Below are 19,009 nucleotides of genomic sequence, written 5' to 3'. Positions count from 1 at the left end.
TCACTATATTGATGGAATTGTTAGAATGGTTGATGTTTATATTGTAAAATGATTTAGAATTTTGCAAGTGACTGTTATAAATTTTTATCACTAAATCAAACTTTGGCTACTCGATAAATATTCGATGATATTGCATGTAGCAAGTAACTTTTTTATTTCCGAAATTGCATTAAGAATAAATACCGAGCTGAGTGGGCATAATAAATGACCCAATATTTATCAGTTTCTCTCTCAAATTGGTTACTTCCAAATTTAAAGTTTTCAGCTGTTCTTTTCATTTCTTCATCTTTTTGGATATTTTCATCCATAACGCCATCCACAATAAAATCTAATATTTCCTTCAAATATTTGTAGACTCCATAATTCACATCATCAATCAAATATTTCTCTAATTAAATACTTCATATTTCACAATCAAATATCTCACCAACCAAATATTTATGGATCCTACTGTCACTTTAATTAATATTTTATTTTCATTTAAATATAATCATTTAACCACTTTAATTATTTTCATCTATTATTTAGTATTATATTTTTATTGAAATATAAAACTAAAAAGTTTATAACGATTATTTTTGAATAACTAATTTGTAATAAAATAAATATTATAAATAACGATTTTTATTGAAATATAAAACTAAAAAGTTTATAACGACTATTTTGTAACGATTAGTTCATACTTTCATCCACACACCAAATAATCGACCAATGTTTTGTTTGGTCGACCAATTGGTATTTGGTGGACCAATTGTTAACAATCGGTCGACCAATTGTGGGACAATTGGCCAACAATTGGTCGACAATTGTTTTGGTCGACCAAAAATGGTATGGTCGACCAATGTTTTTGGTGGACCAATATTTTGTTTTGGTCGACCAATATTTTCGTCGACCCGGATTCCATTTAATTGTCCACTACAGGTTTTGACGCGCGAGTACAATGCACGCACGTGTTTCAAGTAACTCATGTTGGCTTGAAGAAATTTTAAAAAAAATTGCAATACCCGGTTACAAATTTGTAACCGGGTATTGCTCTGACACACAAATTAATGGTGTGCAGTGGTGAATATTTAGATGGAGAAGATATTTGGATGACTTGACATGTATTATATCCACCAGTGTGGATGCCCTAATATTGGATGTAAATTTTCAAAATTTTCGAGCTGAATTTTTTATATTCTTTTAGTGCTAATATTTCTATTATAACCCGAGATTTCATATCTTATTTGGATATTGGGTCCAAAAGTTTTATTTATTAACAAAGTGTTTTCACAATTACCAAAAACTGTAATTTAAACCCTCAAGAAGTATGTTATTTCTCCAGCCGAAGAGTAGTATATTAAACTCAAAGGAACGCTTGTGTTATATTGATGTTGATTAATTCATTCTCTTAGAACCGTATTTGAGAGTTTCGTATCTGATAAGGTTTATCAATTCTTTTGATGTCCCATTATCATATTTAACAATTGAGATTTCACATCAATTTATCTCATTTTTGGGGTTAACCAAAGAGGTTCATTGCCTGATTTTTAGACGATTCTACTTATATTAGCATTCATATGTATTTTTACCCATTTGAAAGTTGTTTTGGGTCCAATCTACAAATATTACATTCTCACCAGTCGGCTAATGTAGGGGTGTTCATCGGTCGGGTCGGTTCGGTTTTCGGTTTTTTATTTCGTTTTTTTCGGTTTTCGGTTTTAGAAATATATAATCCGATATCCAAACCATTTTTCTTCGGTTCGGTTCGATTTTCTACCAAAACGGTTCGGTTATTTCGATTTTGGTATAATTATTTAAATTAATAATATAAATATATTATAAAATATAATATGTTAATTTTTCACATGTTTTCTTAATAAAATATTTAAATATAAGGTCTAAATTAATTAAACAAACAACAATCAACTAAAAATTGTTCAAAATAGTTTTTCATTATTCACTAAATATCATATCAAAATATATAATATAAATAAAAATATAAAAAAATTATTAATTTAATGAAATTTCGATTTTTCGGTTTGTTCGGTTTTGACATATATAATCCGAAACCGAACCAAATAAACTTCGGTTTTAACATTTATATCCGAATTACAAAATTCAGCTTTCGGTTCGGTTCGGTTCGGTGTTCTGTTTTTCGGTTTGGATTTTAGATTTTTTCGGTTTTATCCGAAATTTGAACACCCTAGGCTAATGTGGTAATCAAAATCTCGAGGCGACACAACGGCACATTAATGACATCAAATTACCCGGAATACCCTTCAATAATAACACCATTTTATTTTAAATATAAATTAAATAGGTAAAATAAGGTTGATAGTGAGGCTCCACCTGTTTACGAGTATTGGTTCTCATGAAGGATTAATATTAAAGAGTTGTTTTCCCAAGTCAAACCAAAGGGCATCCATGTCATTCAACCTTGTCAAATTTAGACCGGTGAATCAAATCCACCATCCGCTTTCCTGCCTTGATCCCAATGACCATTCCTCCCGCAGCTCCTCCCGTGTATCCGGCCTAGATTTGCCGCCGTCGCGGTCTCGGCCGAAGTAATCACCGCTCCTCCATAGCCGCCACCTTAATCGAAAGACATAAGCAACCTTACTTCCACGTTACATTCCCAGTCCCAGATCCAACCCCGTCATCACCATCTTCAGACTCCGGGAATGGCTTCTTCGGAAGCCGATTCCCGCTTAAACCAAGTCGTCGTCCCTGCACTCGAAAAGATCATCAAGAACGCTTCTTGGCGGAAGCACTCCAAGCTCGCTGCGGAGTGTAAATCGGTTGTCGAACGCCTCACTTCACCGAATTCCAACCCTACCACACCAACTACCTCTCCCTCCGCCCTATCGGATACCGAATCTTCATCTCATCCTGGCGTCCTCTTAGAACTATCCCTACCTGATTCCGATCTCATTCTCAGCCCCATAATCAACGCGCTCTCTTCTAGTTACTTTAAAGTTTCCGAACCAGCTCTTGATGCAGTTCAGAAGTTGATTGCACATGGGTATTTACATGGCGAGGCAGACCCAACTGGTGGCCCCGACGCCAAACTACTCTCCAAGTTGATCGACTCTGTGTGCAAATGCCACGATCTAGGGGATGAAAATGCGGAATTACTGGTGATCAAGACGTTTCTGTCCGCTGTGACTTCGGTCTCACTGAGAATTCATGGAGATTGCTTGCTGCAGGTGGTGAGGACTTGCTATGATATTTACTTGAGTAGTAAGAATGTGGTGAACCAAACTACTGCTAAGGCATCACTGGTTCAAATGCTGGTTATTGTGTTCCGGAGAATGGAGGCAGATTCATCTACCGTGCCATTGCAACCAATTGTAGTAGCAGAGCTCATGGAACCAATTGAAAAGGCAGACGTGGATGGTTCTATGACAGTGTTTGTTCAGGGTTTTATTACCAAGATAATGCAGGATATTGATGGGGTATTTAGTCCTAGTACGCCCAGTGCTGGCATGGGATCAGCGGTTGGGGCACATGATGGGGCGTTTGAGACCAAGACATCGACAGTTGAGGGCACAAATCCGGCTGATTTGTTGGACTCAACGGATAAGGATATGCTGGACGCGAAGTATTGGGAGATCAGTATGTATAAGACAGCTCTAGAGGGAAGGAAAGGAGAGTTGGCGGATGGTGAGGGGGAAAGGGATGATGATTTGGAGGTTCAGATTGGTAACAAGTTGCGGAGGGATGCATTTTTGGTTTTCCGTGCTTTATGTAAGCTGTCGATGAAGACTCCTCCTAAAGATGCTGTAGCAGATCCTCAAGCAATGAAGGGAAAGATTGTGGCTTTGGAGTTGCTCAAGATTTTATTGGAGAATGCTGGTGCGATTTTTAGGACAAGTGAAAGGTATGGGAAGTGCTGCATTGTTTTAATTTGTTTTTACGAGAGCAAAACAGCAATTTTTGCTCGTCAATCAATGAGTTCTGAAACCGGTATCCTGTATGGTACAGTCAGTTGGTTATATATGCATGAATGATGAATTTATAGCTTGTACAACTACTTGGCATGCGAGTGACTGGTAAAAAAATTGGTATTGTTGTTATCAGGGGTAGTGATAGTTTCTGGAGATGCCATAACAGAAAAAGTGTGTTATGTTTGCAAGATTAATTACTTATATTACAATGGTTTATTGGTCATAGAATAAACATACATGCCTCGTGCATTTATTGTCTGACAATATCCTTGATTCTCACTTGATACAATGTCTCAAGAGAGATCTCTAGTGCAATTTTCTGTAATATTGAGTATATGGTGATTTGACTTGGGGAAACAATTTGAGGTAGGACTCTCTGTATAATGGTCTTAAGTATAGTATGGAACCCTTTCAAAATGCAATTATGTATTTTGCAAATTCCTCTTGCTTGCGTGAAAATAAGTTGCATTTGTAGTTGCAACACCGAGTTGTTAATATTGCTATGGTAGTTTAGTACCTATGATTAAACTGTTCATGACGTAGCTTATTGTCGAGAACTTTCTTCCATGCCACAACTATAATTGTGAACTAGTGTCGTTGGTTTAGAATCTCGTGGTTACACTCCAGAATCTTGTAAAATGCATATAAAATAAAATTTTTTGCGGTGATGTTTAATCTTTATGCGGATGGATATAATGTTTAATCTTTTATGTGGATGGATATTTTATACCTGCTCAGAACTTATGATTAACAGTTCTCTTGACGTGGAGAGATACCTTTAATTCAACTGAAGTTCTCAGCATCTCTTCTACTCTTATTTTTTCTTAACAACTGTATAAATATTGTAAACAGAAGAACAATAAAGGGCCGGTTGTTTTCACTTGCAGTTTTTTCTCCTCCATGTGCTGCAAATTTCGTAAAGTGTCTTCTTTTTGTATCTCAATATGTCCTTTAATTTTCTAAACTGGATCCGGTAGAATTGAACATCATTCTTTGTTCTTTGCAATTAGTTAGCTACTGGCTTGATTGCTTGAACCATTTCATGCATGAGAAGAAGATACAATATAGTATCATCTCGCTCATTATAAATATGTATTTTTGTGCATGGATTAGTTTCTGTTAAAATTTCTCCAGTTGCTGCAATACTTCCAAGTTCCAACTAAGCTTGGCTGAACAATTGGAATGAGTCTAAAAGGCTTGTTCAGAACTACAACATTTAGAATAATTTAATTTGAGAGAAATTGTTCTGTTTTGTTGGATTTCTGTGCGAATCTGTCGTTTTCCATTGTTTGTTTCTTCTTTCTTTTGTGAAATTAATCGATACTATCATCAATTTGGTAGGACTCCTTGATTGAATAATATACCGATACTAGATCACTCTTCTTTTGCATGGCTTAGATTTTTTTCCCGATTAAATTGGCTGCTTTTCTTTAACGGTATTATTAATCATGCCAATCTGCTTTTTCTTATTGAACAGATTTTTAGATGCTATAAAGCAGTACTTGTGTCTGTCGCTGCTGAAGAACAGTGCTTCAGCCCTTATGATCATTTTCCAGCTCTCTTGCTCAATATTCATAAGTCTTGTCTCTCGATTTAGAGCTGGTCTGAAGGCAGAAATTGGAGTCTTTTTCCCCATGATCGTGCTTAGAGTATTGGAAAATGTTGCGCAACCGAATTTTCAGCAAAAGATGACAGTGCTTCGGTTTCTAGAGAAGCTGTGTGCTGATTCACAGATCTTGATAGACATATTCCTTAACTATGATTGTGATGTTAATGCTTCAAATATATTTGAGAGGTTTGGTTTTTATTGTTTGTACGTTATTTCTCATGAATGTCTTTGCATTAATGCTCTTGAGTTTGTTATTGTACTTATTTACTGTTAGGTATAAGTGTCTGGGCATTCTTTGTGGAACCTAAAATCTCTATATCTCTCTCCACTTTGTTGCGTATACCAGAATGGTCAATGGACTTCTTAAAACTGCTCAGGGGGTTCCACCTGGTGTTCCAACTACCCTCCAGCCTCCTCAAGATGTTACTATGAAACTAGAAGCTATGAAATGCTTGGTTGCTATTTTGAAGTGCATGGGTGACTGGATGAACAAACAATTACGCATTCCAGATTCTCGATCCGCGGGGAAATTTGAAACTGCTGACAACAGTTCTGATCCTGGTATCTCGTTGGCGAATGGTAATATAGATGAGCCAAATGAAACGCCAGATAGTAATTCTGAAGCCTCCGCTGAAGTTTCTGATCTTTCAACAATAGAGCAGCGCCGTGCATATAAACTTGAACTCCAGGTGCACTTTAAATTATCCTTGTTTGATTAATTTGGTGGATAGTTCTATCTTCTGACAGTAAGGTGATGCTGATGGAGTCTAATGTGTGACATGTATGACAGGAAGGCATCTCTCTTTTTAACCGTAAACCCAAAAAAGGTATTGAATTTCTTATCAATGCCAATAAGGTGGGAAATTCGCCAGAAGAGATATCAGTTTTTCTCAAGAATGCATCTGGTTTAGATAAAACTCTGATTGGTGATTATTTGGGTGAAAGAGAAGATTTATCTCTCAAAGTGATGCATGCATATGTGGATTCCTTTGATTTTCAAGGCATGGAGTTTGACGAAGCAATCAGGCTTTTCTTACAAGGCTTTAGACTGCCTGGTGAGGCACAGAAGATAGATCGTATTATGGAAAAGTTTGCTGAAAGGTACTGCAAGGGCAATCCTAAGGCCTTTACCAGTGCTGACACGGCTTATGTGCTTGCATACTCTGTTATACTGCTGAATACTGATGCTCATAATCCTATGGTCAAGAACAAGGTATTTTTGTATGCTTGTAAAATTTTATGGTGGCGGAGATTTAATTTATTCTTCTGCATAATTTTTTATCATTTGTGTAGATGTCTGCTGAGGACTTTATACGGAACAATCGTGGGATTGATGATGGAAAAGACCTACCAGATGAGTACTTGAGATCATTATTTGAAAGAATATCAAAGAGTGAGATTAAAATGAAAGAAGATAATATGTCCATCCAACAGAAGCAATCTGTGAACCTAAACAGAGTACTAGGCTTAGACAGTATACTGAATATAGTGATCCGCAAGCGAGGGGAGGACAATATGGAAACTGGTGACCACCTCATGAGACACATGCAGGAACAATTTAAAGAAAAAGCTCGCAAATCCGAGTAAGATAAACTCAGAAATATTTTTCAGTCTAAAGGCTTGACCTCGTGCTTGACAATAGCATGTTTGTTCTTTAGTTTGAGATGTTTTTTCCATTTTTCCCCTAATGTGTTATGTTCTTTCATTATCTTTGTTGGGAGATGTCTGTGTAAATGGTCTTTCATATACATTTATCACATAAGCATACTTGAAAACGATACGAAGATATTATTAAGGGAGCCTACAATTTGATGAATGGCTGCACTTGCTTTCTCGTTCATGATTGGGGAAATTTACAGTTTTTTCTTAATTGTTTATAGGAACAATGATTGATATCATGCTTCAATATATAATCTAGATTTATTTTAATGTTGATCTTGCATTGGCAACTTGTAGGTCAGTATATTATCCTGCAACAGATGTGGTGATCCTTAGATTCATGATTGAGGCATGTTGGGCTCCCGCTTTGGCTGCCTTCAGTGTTCCTCTAGACCAAACAGACGATGAGGTTGTGATAGAACTATGCTTGGAAGGTTTTCGCAGTGCAATCTATGTTACTGCAGCGATGTCCATGAAAACTCATAGAGATGCTTTTGTGACATCATTAGCCAAGTTTACTTCCCTCCATTCACCCGCAGACATAAAACAAAAAAACATTAATGCAATCAAGGTAAGAATGTACTTCCTATGTGCCTATCGTATTTTGGTTTCTAAAGCTAATTATTCCCGAAGTCAAGAGTAGCTAGTTCCTCAATCTTTTCCGATCTTTATTCTTTCCGAAGAGTTGTTAAAGTAATTTATGCTATTCAAGATAATGGGTAACACTATTGTCCTGGTTTTATAAGTCTCCCTCCTCATCCCAAGGCACCCAACAAAATCTTTCCCCAACCATTATTGTTTCCCGTGCTTTCTTCTCTTCTATGTTCATTTATGGATCCCTTTAGGTTTATTTTAAGCTTTAATGGGTCTGATATACTATGAAACTACTAGTCTGCTTTTGGTTGATTATAACCTATTGGTTTCTGCTCCGCTCCCTTTTGATATACCTATATTCTCATCCCCTCCTACTTAGGCACATATGCTCGTACAAAACGAAAAATTGCATGATTTTTAAATAGGCACTGCCTCCTATGACTGCCTCTATTACATTGACTTACCTATCTTCATGGTGCACTACTCTGATTTTCATGTGGGAGTATTTTGTGGTTGTGTTCTGTGACCATTTTCACCTTGCACTTCTGTATGTTGCCGGCTCTTAGTCTCAAAGTTACTTTTCTGTTTTGAGTATCCACAGTCTCACTTTTGTATAGGCAGTTAATCTTAGTTTAAAAACACATCATTAATGCTGTGGAGACATTTGCAACAACTCTGATCCTTCAGTTAACTTTGTTTGACAGGCTATAGTTACAATAGCTGAGGAGGATGGTAATTACTTACAGGACGCCTGGGAACATATTTTAACATGTGTTTCACGGTTTGAACATTTGTATCTCTTGGGCGAAGGTGCTCCACCAGATGCCACATTCTTTGCCCTTCCTCAGAATGACTTTGACAAATCTAAACAAACCAAATCTAATATTCTTCCTGTTCTGAGAAAGAAGGGTCCTGGGAAGATTCAGAATGCAGCTTCAGCTGTGAGAAGAGGTTCATATGATAGTGCTGGTATTGGTGGCAATGCTGCTGCTGCTGGAATTACTTCGGAACAGATGAATAACTTGGTCTCTAACTTAAACATGCTGGAACAAGTTGGTGAAGTAAACCGCATATTTACACGAAGCCAGAAGCTAAACAGTGAGGCAATAGTTGACTTTGTCAAGGCTCTGTGCAAAGTATCTATGGATGAATTGCGATCTACATCTGATCCACGGGTTTTCAGCCTTACAAAGATTGTTGAAATTGCGTATGTTACTGTTACCTTTTTTCCTTCGTCATTCTGAATATGTTTCTGACAGAATTATATGATCAACTTCAAATAATTTTTTTCCCGTTTTTGTCTTGTTGGCAACGCAAGTCATTGGTAATTTGTTTGTCTTTACAGGCATTATAACATGAACCGGATTAGGCTTGTTTGGTCAAAAATTTGGCAAGTACTCTCTGAGTTTTTTGTGACCATTGGCTGTTCGGAAAATCTTTCAATTGCAATATTTGCAATGGACTCTTTACGCCAGTTATCAATGAAATTTTTGGAGAGAGAAGAGTTGGCTAATTATAACTTCCAAAATGAGTTTATGAAGCCTTTTGTAATTGTGATGCGCAAAAGTAGAGCTGTTGAAATCAGAGAATTGATTGTGAGATGTGTTTCTCAAATGGTGTTGTCTCGTGTGAATAATGTCAAGTCAGGATGGAAGAGCATGTTCATGGTAATTAAATTCTTTAAATTGCTAAATTTTTTGTTAATGCACTCTGTTTTGAATGTTTTTCCTGGCTCAAGAAGTTAGCTTCTTCTGATAATCTTCACTTTTGCAGGTCTTTACAACTGCCGCTTATGATGACCATAAGAACATTGTACTTCTAGCCTTTGAAATAATTGAGAAAATCGTGCGAGACTATTTTCCTTATATAACCGAAACTGAGACCACCACTTTTACGGACTGTGTAAATTGCCTCATTGCATTCACCAATAGTAGATTCAACAAAGACATTAGTCTTAATGCTATTGGTTTCCTCCGTTTCTGTGCTGCAAAACTTGCTGAAGGAGACATCGGCCAGGGAACCTCTGGAAAGGTCTCTGACTCTCCATCTTCATCTCAGAAAGGAAAAGATAAAAAATTTGACCATGGAGAATCCATAGAGAAAGTGGATCATCTCTATTTTTGGTTTCCTTTGTTGGCAGGTAGACACTGTTGTTTTGTTGTTGATTTTTTAATAAATGATCGAGGTCTCAACCCTCATCTGTTCTAACAGTTTCTCTTCTTCTGGTTATTCAAAATGAAATGCTAGTTTAGTTAAAATATTCGTCTTACCCTTTCTTCTCACTGCCTCACCAGGTTTATCTGAGCTTGGCTTTGACCCAAGGCCTGAAATCAGGAAGAGTGCCTTGCAAGTACTTTTTGATACTTTACGCAATCATGGTCAACATTTTTCTCTACCCTTGTGGGAAAAGGTTTTTGAATCTGTCCTATTTAGAATCTTCGATGATGCTCGACGTGCAATTGATCCATCTGGTGAAAACGCTTTAGGGCACCTGCCCAATGGTGACATGGAGGAACTTGATCAAGATGCATGGCTTTATGAGACGTGCACATTGGCTCTTCAACTGGTTGTGGATCTTTTTGTTAATTTCTTTGACACGGTCAATCCCCTTCTAAAAAAAGTGCTCATGTTATTGGTTAGTTTTATCAAACGACCTCATCAAAGCCTTGCTGGTATTGGTATTGCTGCTTTTGTTCGCTTGATGAGCAATGCTGGTGAACTGCTTAACGAAGACAAGTGGTTTGAGGTGGTTTCATCTCTCAAAGAAGCTGCTGAGGAAACGCTTCCTGATTTTTCTTTTGCTCTTATTGAAGAAGGTAAAATATGGGGCAATAAAGAAGATTTGCATGGAAACAGCCACGATGAATATTCTGGGGCAATTACGTCGGACGATGATTCAGATAACTTGAGATATCTCTTGCAAGTTGCTATATCAAATGTCAGATGTAGGGCTGCCATTCAACTTTTATTGATACAGGTGGGTAACATTGCAGTTAATTAAACTTGTTTTTTCCCCTAAAAAGTTGTGGCCTTTTGCTACACCAGCCTCTTGAAAACGGGGTCTTGCTAAAGTACAACATTTTTCATTTGAAGTGGTACATAATGATTCATTTATTTTATAACTTCTGATAATAACTTTTCCATTTATCATGACAGGCGTTTATGGAGATTTATAATATGTATAGAGCTCAACTATCAGTTAAAAACACCGTTGTACTCTTCAATGCAGTCCACTCTCTGGCATTTCATGCTCACGAGATAAATAGCGATGCAGTTCTGCGGACAAAACTACTAGAACTCGGATCCCTGACACAAATGCAGGATCCACCCCTGCTTCGACTGGAGAATGAATCTTATCAAATATGTCTCACATTTCTGCAGAATCTTGTACTCGACCATCCTCCTAGTTATGAAGAGTCGGAGGTGGAATCTTACCTTGTTAACCTCTGTCAAGAGGTATTGAAGTTCTACATTGAAGTTGCACGCTCGGTACAAATTCCCGATTCGGTGCTCAACCAACACCCCCTCTGGATGATACCTCTAGGTTCAGGAAGACGGAGAGAATTGGCTGCACGTGCACCTCTCATTGTCTCTACTCTACAGGCTATATGTAGCTTAGGAGATTCTTCATTTGAGAAGAACTTGTCTTGCTTCTTTCCCTTGCTTACGAGCTTGATTAGTTGCGAGCACGGGTCAAATGAGGTACAGTTAGCTCTAAGTGATATGCTCATTTCATCGGTTGGGCCGGTGTTACTACGGTCGTGTTGAGCTTTTGAAGACCTACAAGTTTTCTTGGAGATGTACGATACTTTTATGGAGTTCATATTTTTTTTGTAATTTCTCTTTTACTTTGTTGTTATTGTTTTGGAAGATATAGGATCACATTGTATGAAAAGTTGGTATTGGTTTTCTACATCCAGTGCTGTAGATGACCTTTTAATAGTTAAGCTTTAGGTTCTTATTTTGAACCGGCGAGTTCAGTGTTGTAAGATAATTTTGAGCATATCATACGTGGAGTAAATGTTTTATCCATAAAGTTTCATTTAGCAAGCTGAAAGACCACTCACGAGCAACTGAAATGTGGCGCCGTCGCCTTCGACACCATGGTTGTGGATATATAATTAATAAAAATTACAAATTTATATTCTATTTTATTACTTATTTAGTTGGATATTATTTTAGTTGTTCAATATATATTATATTAGTTAACTTTTCACTGCTGCTAAGAAACTTTTTATCACATACGGAGGGGGATTTTGAACCAGTCGTCTACTCCCCTTTCTCCTTTGAGGGATTTGTCTTACGAACAGAGAATGGTTCTTTACTGAGACAATGGTTCTTTACTGTAGGTTATTTTTTTTATTGTAGGAAATATATGTTTATTTGACTCATTATATTACAACACTCTATGTTAACTTTATACGAGGTGATATATATATATTGAGAAAATGTCAATAATATTTTGGAAGATTATGTATTGGGAACCGACTTGCCGTCTCAAATGGTTGTATAATCAATTACAAACAATAAATTATGGGTCCAATGTAGGAAAATTCGTAAATAAATATAAACGACAGTAAATTGCCGGCAATTTCACGGAATTGGACCGCTGCTTTTTTGCTTAAACGGTCTTTGCAAATATTTAATATTTTTGTGAGAAAATCACACACACACACACACACATGAATGTAAATTTATTTTTATTTTGAGTTGGAAAAGATCGAATTGAAAATTTTATTTTTTTTAATCAAGAAAACATTTATTTTCATGCCCAAATAAATACATGCTAGACGGTCTAGGATGTACAATTTTCATTTGATATTATAAACATCCGAACTCTTCTTCGCATTTTATCCTGTAATTCTCTCAAGTTTTCCGACTTGGACAAATTCTTGCAACTGTTCCTTCTCTCACAATTACTCAGCCATCATGCTACATTCCTTGAAAAGATGCTTAACTTCACCACTCAACCGATCAAGAAAACTTCTCCTAAACCTCAGTTTCTGCGGTGATTTCGGAACCTTGATCAAGAGACTTTCGCAGCCATGGAGATGTCATCCCAACTGCAACAAGTTTTCAAACTCATAGACACAAATGGAGATGGGAAGATATCACCGTTAGAGCTCCAACAAGTCGTTTTCAGCTTGAGGGACGAGAACTCCATGGCTGCAACAGAATTAGCACAACGGATGGTTAAAGAAATGGACTTCGACGGAGATGGCTTCGTGAGCCTCGATGAATTTATGAGAGTGATGCAAAATAGTAGTGAAAATGAAGATTCTGGATGTGGGTTTTGCGAGGAGAGTAGTTTCATGGAGGTTTTCATGGTTTTCGATGATGATAATAACGGCTTGATTTCTGCAAGGGAGTTGCAAAGGGTTCTTGGAAGATTAGGGTTCGGGAAATGCAGGATTAGGGAGTGTAGGAAGATGATCCAAGGAGTTGATAAAGACGGGGATGGATGTAAAAATATAGCTAATATAATGTTTGATTTGATTGATTAATTTGATTAAATTTGAGATAATGTGATATTATTGTTTTGTCTTTTTGAAAATATTAATAAAATATTTATATTAATTAAGGATAATATTGTAATTTCAATTCAATGATATGATTGATGTGAAATAAATGATTGATGATTTGATTGATGGAAGATAAATGATTGGTAGATGGATAAATAATATAATGAACTAAACATGATATTAGATTGGATAAAAATGTGGATAAATAATATAGCGAACCAAACAGTACCTTATAAAAAAGATTGGAAATTTTCACAGTTTATAGTACATAATCTAATTTTTGCAGTAGTTGATTTTTGAAGACACATGTGTCATATCTCGTGTATAGACTTTAGATCATATAAAGTGAGAGTATTATCGATATACATAACCGCGAAGTCAGAGTTATTAAACTACGTTGGCTAAAATTTTAAACTTGAAATCCTTTAATTTTTAAAATTGAGTTATATCAAGAAAGTGAGAGTATGATCAATGTACATGTACACACACACACACACACATATATTATAAAAAAACACACACACACACATATTTGTGTGTGTTTTCTTTTGTTATATCAGGTAATTCTTCATATACCACATTAATCATGATCAATTCCGGGTAACATACTATAATTTATTGAATAAAAATCATGAGAATACTTAAATTGTAAATTATTTGACAACAAAGGTTTTGTTTATTACAAAAATCGTAAATTATCTTAGCTTATTATCTCCAATTACATATGTAATATTATATTATATTATTGAGTAATTATTAGTTATTTTCATTTATGAACGATCAAATCTCAAAAATATAATTACGAAATATGTATATTAAAAATATTGTTACCCTGCAAGTACAAATTTGTAACCTTTTGATTAAAAAATATATGATTTGGTGAGAAGATAATCGAGAATCAGAATAGCAAACAAACCTCCTCTCGAACCAACCGCCGCCCTGCTTTTATTATATGTAGCAAAGAAACCCTAATAAGTGATGCATATACATAATAATAATTAACGAACTACGCACACACTATGTGCATTATGTATATGAACCATGATCACGATCTAATAACTAGTGAACTACGTAGTGAACTACGTACACGATAAATATGTAATATAATGACTATTTTGTATATAAATCACGATCATCAATACATTAAATTGATTGTTTTTATCCATCAACCAGGGGTGGATGGATTATTGGGCAAAGCTGCGCAATTACCCAGCAGGTTATCTACCCAAAAATTTCAAATAGCCCATTACTTATTACTTCAACCCCCATATTTCTTTTTCTTTTTTTAACCAAATATTAATATATTAAATACTAGTTAGCTATTTATTCAAAGTAAATTTCTTCGTTTTAATTAATTATTAATAAGACAAAGAAATTATTGTGAACACAAGTTAAGTTTAAATTGGGCATCCATAATTTTTACGAAAAAATAAAAATATTTATTGTTTAAATTGATGGTAATAATCATGTACATATGATAATGAATTGATATTGTTGTTAAAAAATTTATAATTATTTTAAGTATAATAGAATTTTATTAAAATAATAATAATAATAATTATTATTATACGAATGTATGTTTGAGATATTACAAAATATATTATAATAATTTGGCCTTTAACGCATATTCAAATAAAATCTTAAGTAAAGGTCAATTTTTTTCAAAAAAATTTAGAAGCTGTCAAACAACTTATTTTGACATCTTATAAGATATTTTTAGAAAACGTTACAAAACAAAATTTAAGAGCTTATAAATTTTGCCAGACACACTCTTAAGTTCTCTTAACAAAAGCATCAACTAGGAAAAAAATAATAATATCATTTACCAGTAAACGAAAGCAACTTTGGACCTTGTGCGACAAGCTTAATTGTCAATCTTATCTTTAAAAACCATATTTTACCAATTAATTTAAAGGATTCTTTTTACCTTCCCCCATTAAATAATGGTGTTCATTTGCTAGCTAATCAATAGTGGGAGTTATTGGACCACACACTATTAATTAATTACTTTCATGTGATGTGCACTAATTAGGCTTGAATATCGCATGTTCCATAGAAATTATACCTCAAGGGTGCACTTGGATTGAAGACCTCAAATTAAATATAGTTTAGTTGATCGGGATAAGTTTAATCTATGGATTTCAAATTCATACTATATCGATATAGTATCATATCATATACTTCATCGATCCCAAATACAAATGCTACATTTTCTTTTTCATCAGTCTTGAATATATAATTCAGTTTTTATATTTAGTATTATTTTATCTTTTTTTTTACCAATTTACCCTTGTCATTAAATACATTAACTAATTCCAACTAATTTTTTTATGATATTAAAATATTAATTGAATAAGGGTAAAATAGAAAATTTCATTCTTAGTCCGTGTGAAAACACACATAAGCCTAACAATATGAGATGGATGGAGTGATAAATTTCAATCACGTCCAATATTTCTATAATTCGAAATCTTATACCTCAAGGCATAGTTTGGTACACATGATAGGATAAACATGTGATATATAATATAGGGATAAGTTAATGATAAATAAGATGTAGAATATTATATTTAATGTTTGGTATGATTTTAATAAGAGTGATTAAATTTATATATTAGATTGTAATGACAAAATTAACATTATCATAATAAATTTTATTATTTCAAATTTTTTGCTTGAGTTCATATTTATTATTTGTTCATACGCCGACAATGTTTGCATGATTTATTTATTTTTACCTACTTTTATATATTATATAAATATGATAATTGAGACCTTGATTTTGTGAGTCAAGTCAAATATCAATTTTTAAGGTTAATCGAGTGATACTAATAATTTTATTGAGATTTAAAAAATCATTTATATAATTATCTCGAGTTCATTTATATAATTATCATATTATATAATATATAAAAATAAATAAAAATATTTATTTGATTTTAATTTTATATTAAGCTCGAAAGACATGAGCTTTTTACAAGTAGAAACTTTAAATATTTATAAAAATCATTTATATAATTATCTCGAGTTCAAAACATAATTATTTTGATAATATATAAAAATAAATAAAAATATTTGATAGTGTTTAGGATTTTTATATATTGATGAAAATTAAGTAATTTGTGGTGTTTTTTTATCATTAAATTAAAATTATCACATATCATATAAGAGATATTTTATCCTTGTATACAATTATTTATCACAGACCCATAATATTATCAAGAGCTTTCTAAAAAGGTACCAAACGTGAGATAATGAGGACAATTTATCAATCCATCTCTTATCCAATGTACCAAATTATACCTAAATATATATCGATGATGCAATAGTGAAATTAAAGCATCGATAATGAATAGTTTTTATAAACAATGCGGGTATGATAAATACACCATCCCACGTTGTAACTTTCTTGGAAGATGCATGTGAGTCGAAGTGGGTTGAAATTTGATATACTCCGATCTATTTTCTTTCTCTCTTTCTTTTGAAGGCCAATTAATCCCTAGTTGGGGATTAATTAATTAATCAATCAACCAATTAATACAAATTGCATCTGTAATGGGAATAATTTAGTGGGATAAATTGAACAAAGCCGACCAAAGTAGAGGTCAACACGTGATGAAGAGTGATTGTTTTGGAATCCCATTGTCATCTTTCCGCACCACTCCATCTCCAGTTCCATATGACGATACAATCTTTTGTTTTAATTTTTTTTACTTTTACGGTGACTTTGTATGTTTATTTATGACTTGTTTAATCAACTAACTTGTCATCGAATGTTGGAAGTTCGTTTTTCGTGCAACGATTTTGATTTTTTCGCTTTTAGTCCTATTTTGTCGATGCTGACGTGACATCGAAAATATAAATGCTCCATCAAAATTAATAATATTTACGAGTTTACGTCAATAATCAGACCAAAATAGTCGAAAATTAAAATCTAATATTGTACTAAAATCAAAACTTAATTTGAATACTTACCCACATAATTAATTTAAACATTGTATTTATGAGATTATATAATATGAAACAGAATTTGAAACAAAGAAGACATAATTAAACCTAGCGGGTGACCAGTTGCTAAGTCTTAAGGGTTAGTAATGTTTCCGGTTTCCTTGATTTCTTCATGGGTTTACAGGGTTTTATTCATGCTATCCATATAAATAGTGTCTTTATCCAGTCAACATATGACACATGTACTGAGTGGATAAATCATAGTCACTCATTCAACCATGATGTATGGATGAGTGGTCATTATTCATCACTCATCACACATATTATTTGCTGAGTGAATGAGAGAACTACCCATATGTGTATCATCTACCAAGCCCGGTTGACAGATAGACTAGGGTTTACAACAAACTTTTGCGCGCAATTACACACAGTAAAATTAAACATAAATATTTATATGTATATAATAAATCTTTGAGTGCAATGTTATGAAGTTAAATAAATTTTTAAATTTAAAATTTGAGGTTTTATTTTATTTTATTGTATTGTATTTTATCTTGTTTCACTTAAAAAAAATGATATTGTGGTGGAAAAAAAAGGTATTTAGGGGAAAAAAATTTGGTATGTCATGATAGACCATGAGGTGATCTTGCTTTATATACAGTATATATTTGCGTCCCAACTCTAAATATATTAAGTATTTAAAATTAGGTACAATAATTTCTTGTATGTATCATTTAAACTTTTTATATCTCATAATAATTTTTTAATGATTGAACTTATGAATCAATTTATAAGATATATGACATTTAATTGTACAAATAAATAAGTTTTATATAATTTTTTTATTTAAAGAGTAGGTCTCTTTATAGATGGTTTCACGAATCTTTATCTGTGAGACGGGTCAACCCTACCGATATTCACAATAAAAAGTAATACTTTTCATGGATAACCTAAATAAGAAATCCGTCTCACAAAATATGACCCGTGAGACCGTCTCACACAAGTTTTTGTCTTAATTAAAATTCTCTTTAATTAGGCTAATCTCTCGAGTTCACGATAAGGACTTATATAACAATTAAATTATTGAAAGACATTAATAATTAGTTTAAAGAAAACATAATGATTGGGATGTACATTATAAAATGTATAATAATTATAACAAAAATTACTTAATATAGGAAATTGAAGCCAACATAAGCTTTAACATCTCTAACTATTATGTTACTCTTTTAGGTAAGTACATGGAAATCAATATATACCGTTCGTACATGTCTTGAAAAGAATACATAAATTAATGTGCTAAACAATATCCATAAATATTATTTAGTGAAATTTTATATTTTAAAGAACTTAAATTCTAACCAAAAGTCTTTTTCCCATTTTTAAATTTCCTCGTAAGTAACGAACATGTGATTTAAAACAAATAAAATTTTTTTTTACTATAAATACATAATTTTCTTTTCACTCTCTAATTTTTTCGTTGAGAGGTATATTTTTTTAAGGCAAAAACTTGTGTGAGACGGTCTTACGGGTCGTATTTTGTGAGACGGGTCTCTTATTTGGGTTATCCATAAAAAAAAGTATTACTTTTTATTTTGAATATCGATAGGATTGACTTGTCTTACAGATAAAGATTCGTGAGATCATCTCACAAGAGACCTACTCTATTTTTAAATATAAATATATATTTCGATGAGATATTAATTCAAATTAAACTTTTATTTTAGTTATGCAAAAAAAAAAAAAAA

The 19,009-nt window shown here is 33.6% G+C and overlaps 2 protein-coding genes across 2 annotated transcripts; both read left to right on the top strand.

Annotated features, from left to right (window-relative positions):
- Window positions 1-2,392: 2,392 nt before the first annotated feature.
- Window positions 2,393-11,837, top strand: LOC140957483 (brefeldin A-inhibited guanine nucleotide-exchange protein 2-like). The gene is made up of 11 exons (XM_073414768.1): window positions 2,393-3,862; window positions 5,407-5,724; window positions 5,885-6,227; window positions 6,329-6,751; window positions 6,832-7,121; window positions 7,495-7,768; window positions 8,496-8,998; window positions 9,137-9,458; window positions 9,565-9,931; window positions 10,086-10,768; window positions 10,948-11,837. Exons 1-11 carry the CDS (start codon window positions 2,664-2,666, stop codon window positions 11,557-11,559), a joined length of 5,334 nt encoding a protein of 1,777 aa, XP_073270869.1. The 5' UTR covers window positions 2,393-2,663; the 3' UTR covers window positions 11,560-11,837.
- A 999-nt stretch (window positions 11,838-12,836) lies between these two features.
- On the top strand, window positions 12,837-13,295 carry LOC140957140 (probable calcium-binding protein CML18). The gene has a single exon (XM_073414271.1). The coding sequence runs from the start codon at window positions 12,837-12,839 to the stop codon at window positions 13,293-13,295; it is 459 nt and encodes a 152-aa protein (XP_073270372.1).
- Window positions 13,296-19,009: the final 5,714 nt, after the last annotated feature.

This window comes from Primulina huaijiensis, chromosome 14, assembly GCF_012295235.1.
Source record: "Primulina huaijiensis isolate GDHJ02 chromosome 14, ASM1229523v2, whole genome shotgun sequence".
Lineage (NCBI taxonomy): Eukaryota > Viridiplantae > Streptophyta > Magnoliopsida > Lamiales > Gesneriaceae > Primulina > Primulina huaijiensis.
This window is presented reverse-complemented; position numbering and strand designations above follow the sequence as displayed.

Excerpts from the sequence above, each read along its gene's own strand:
- LOC140957483 (XM_073414768.1), top strand. The coding sequence starts at position 2,664 with ATGGCTTCTTCGGAAGCCGATTCCCGCTTAAACCAAGTCGTCGTCCCT. Across the intron at positions 6,752-6,831 it reads ATCCTATGGTCAAGAACAAG|ATGTCTGCTGAGGACTTTAT; the intron begins GTATTTTTGTAT and ends TCATTTGTGTAG. Across the intron at positions 8,999-9,136 it reads ACAAAGATTGTTGAAATTGC|GCATTATAACATGAACCGGA; the intron begins GTATGTTACTGT and ends TTGTCTTTACAG.
- LOC140957140 (XM_073414271.1), top strand. The coding sequence starts at position 12,837 with ATGGAGATGTCATCCCAACTGCAACAAGTTTTCAAACTCATAGACACA.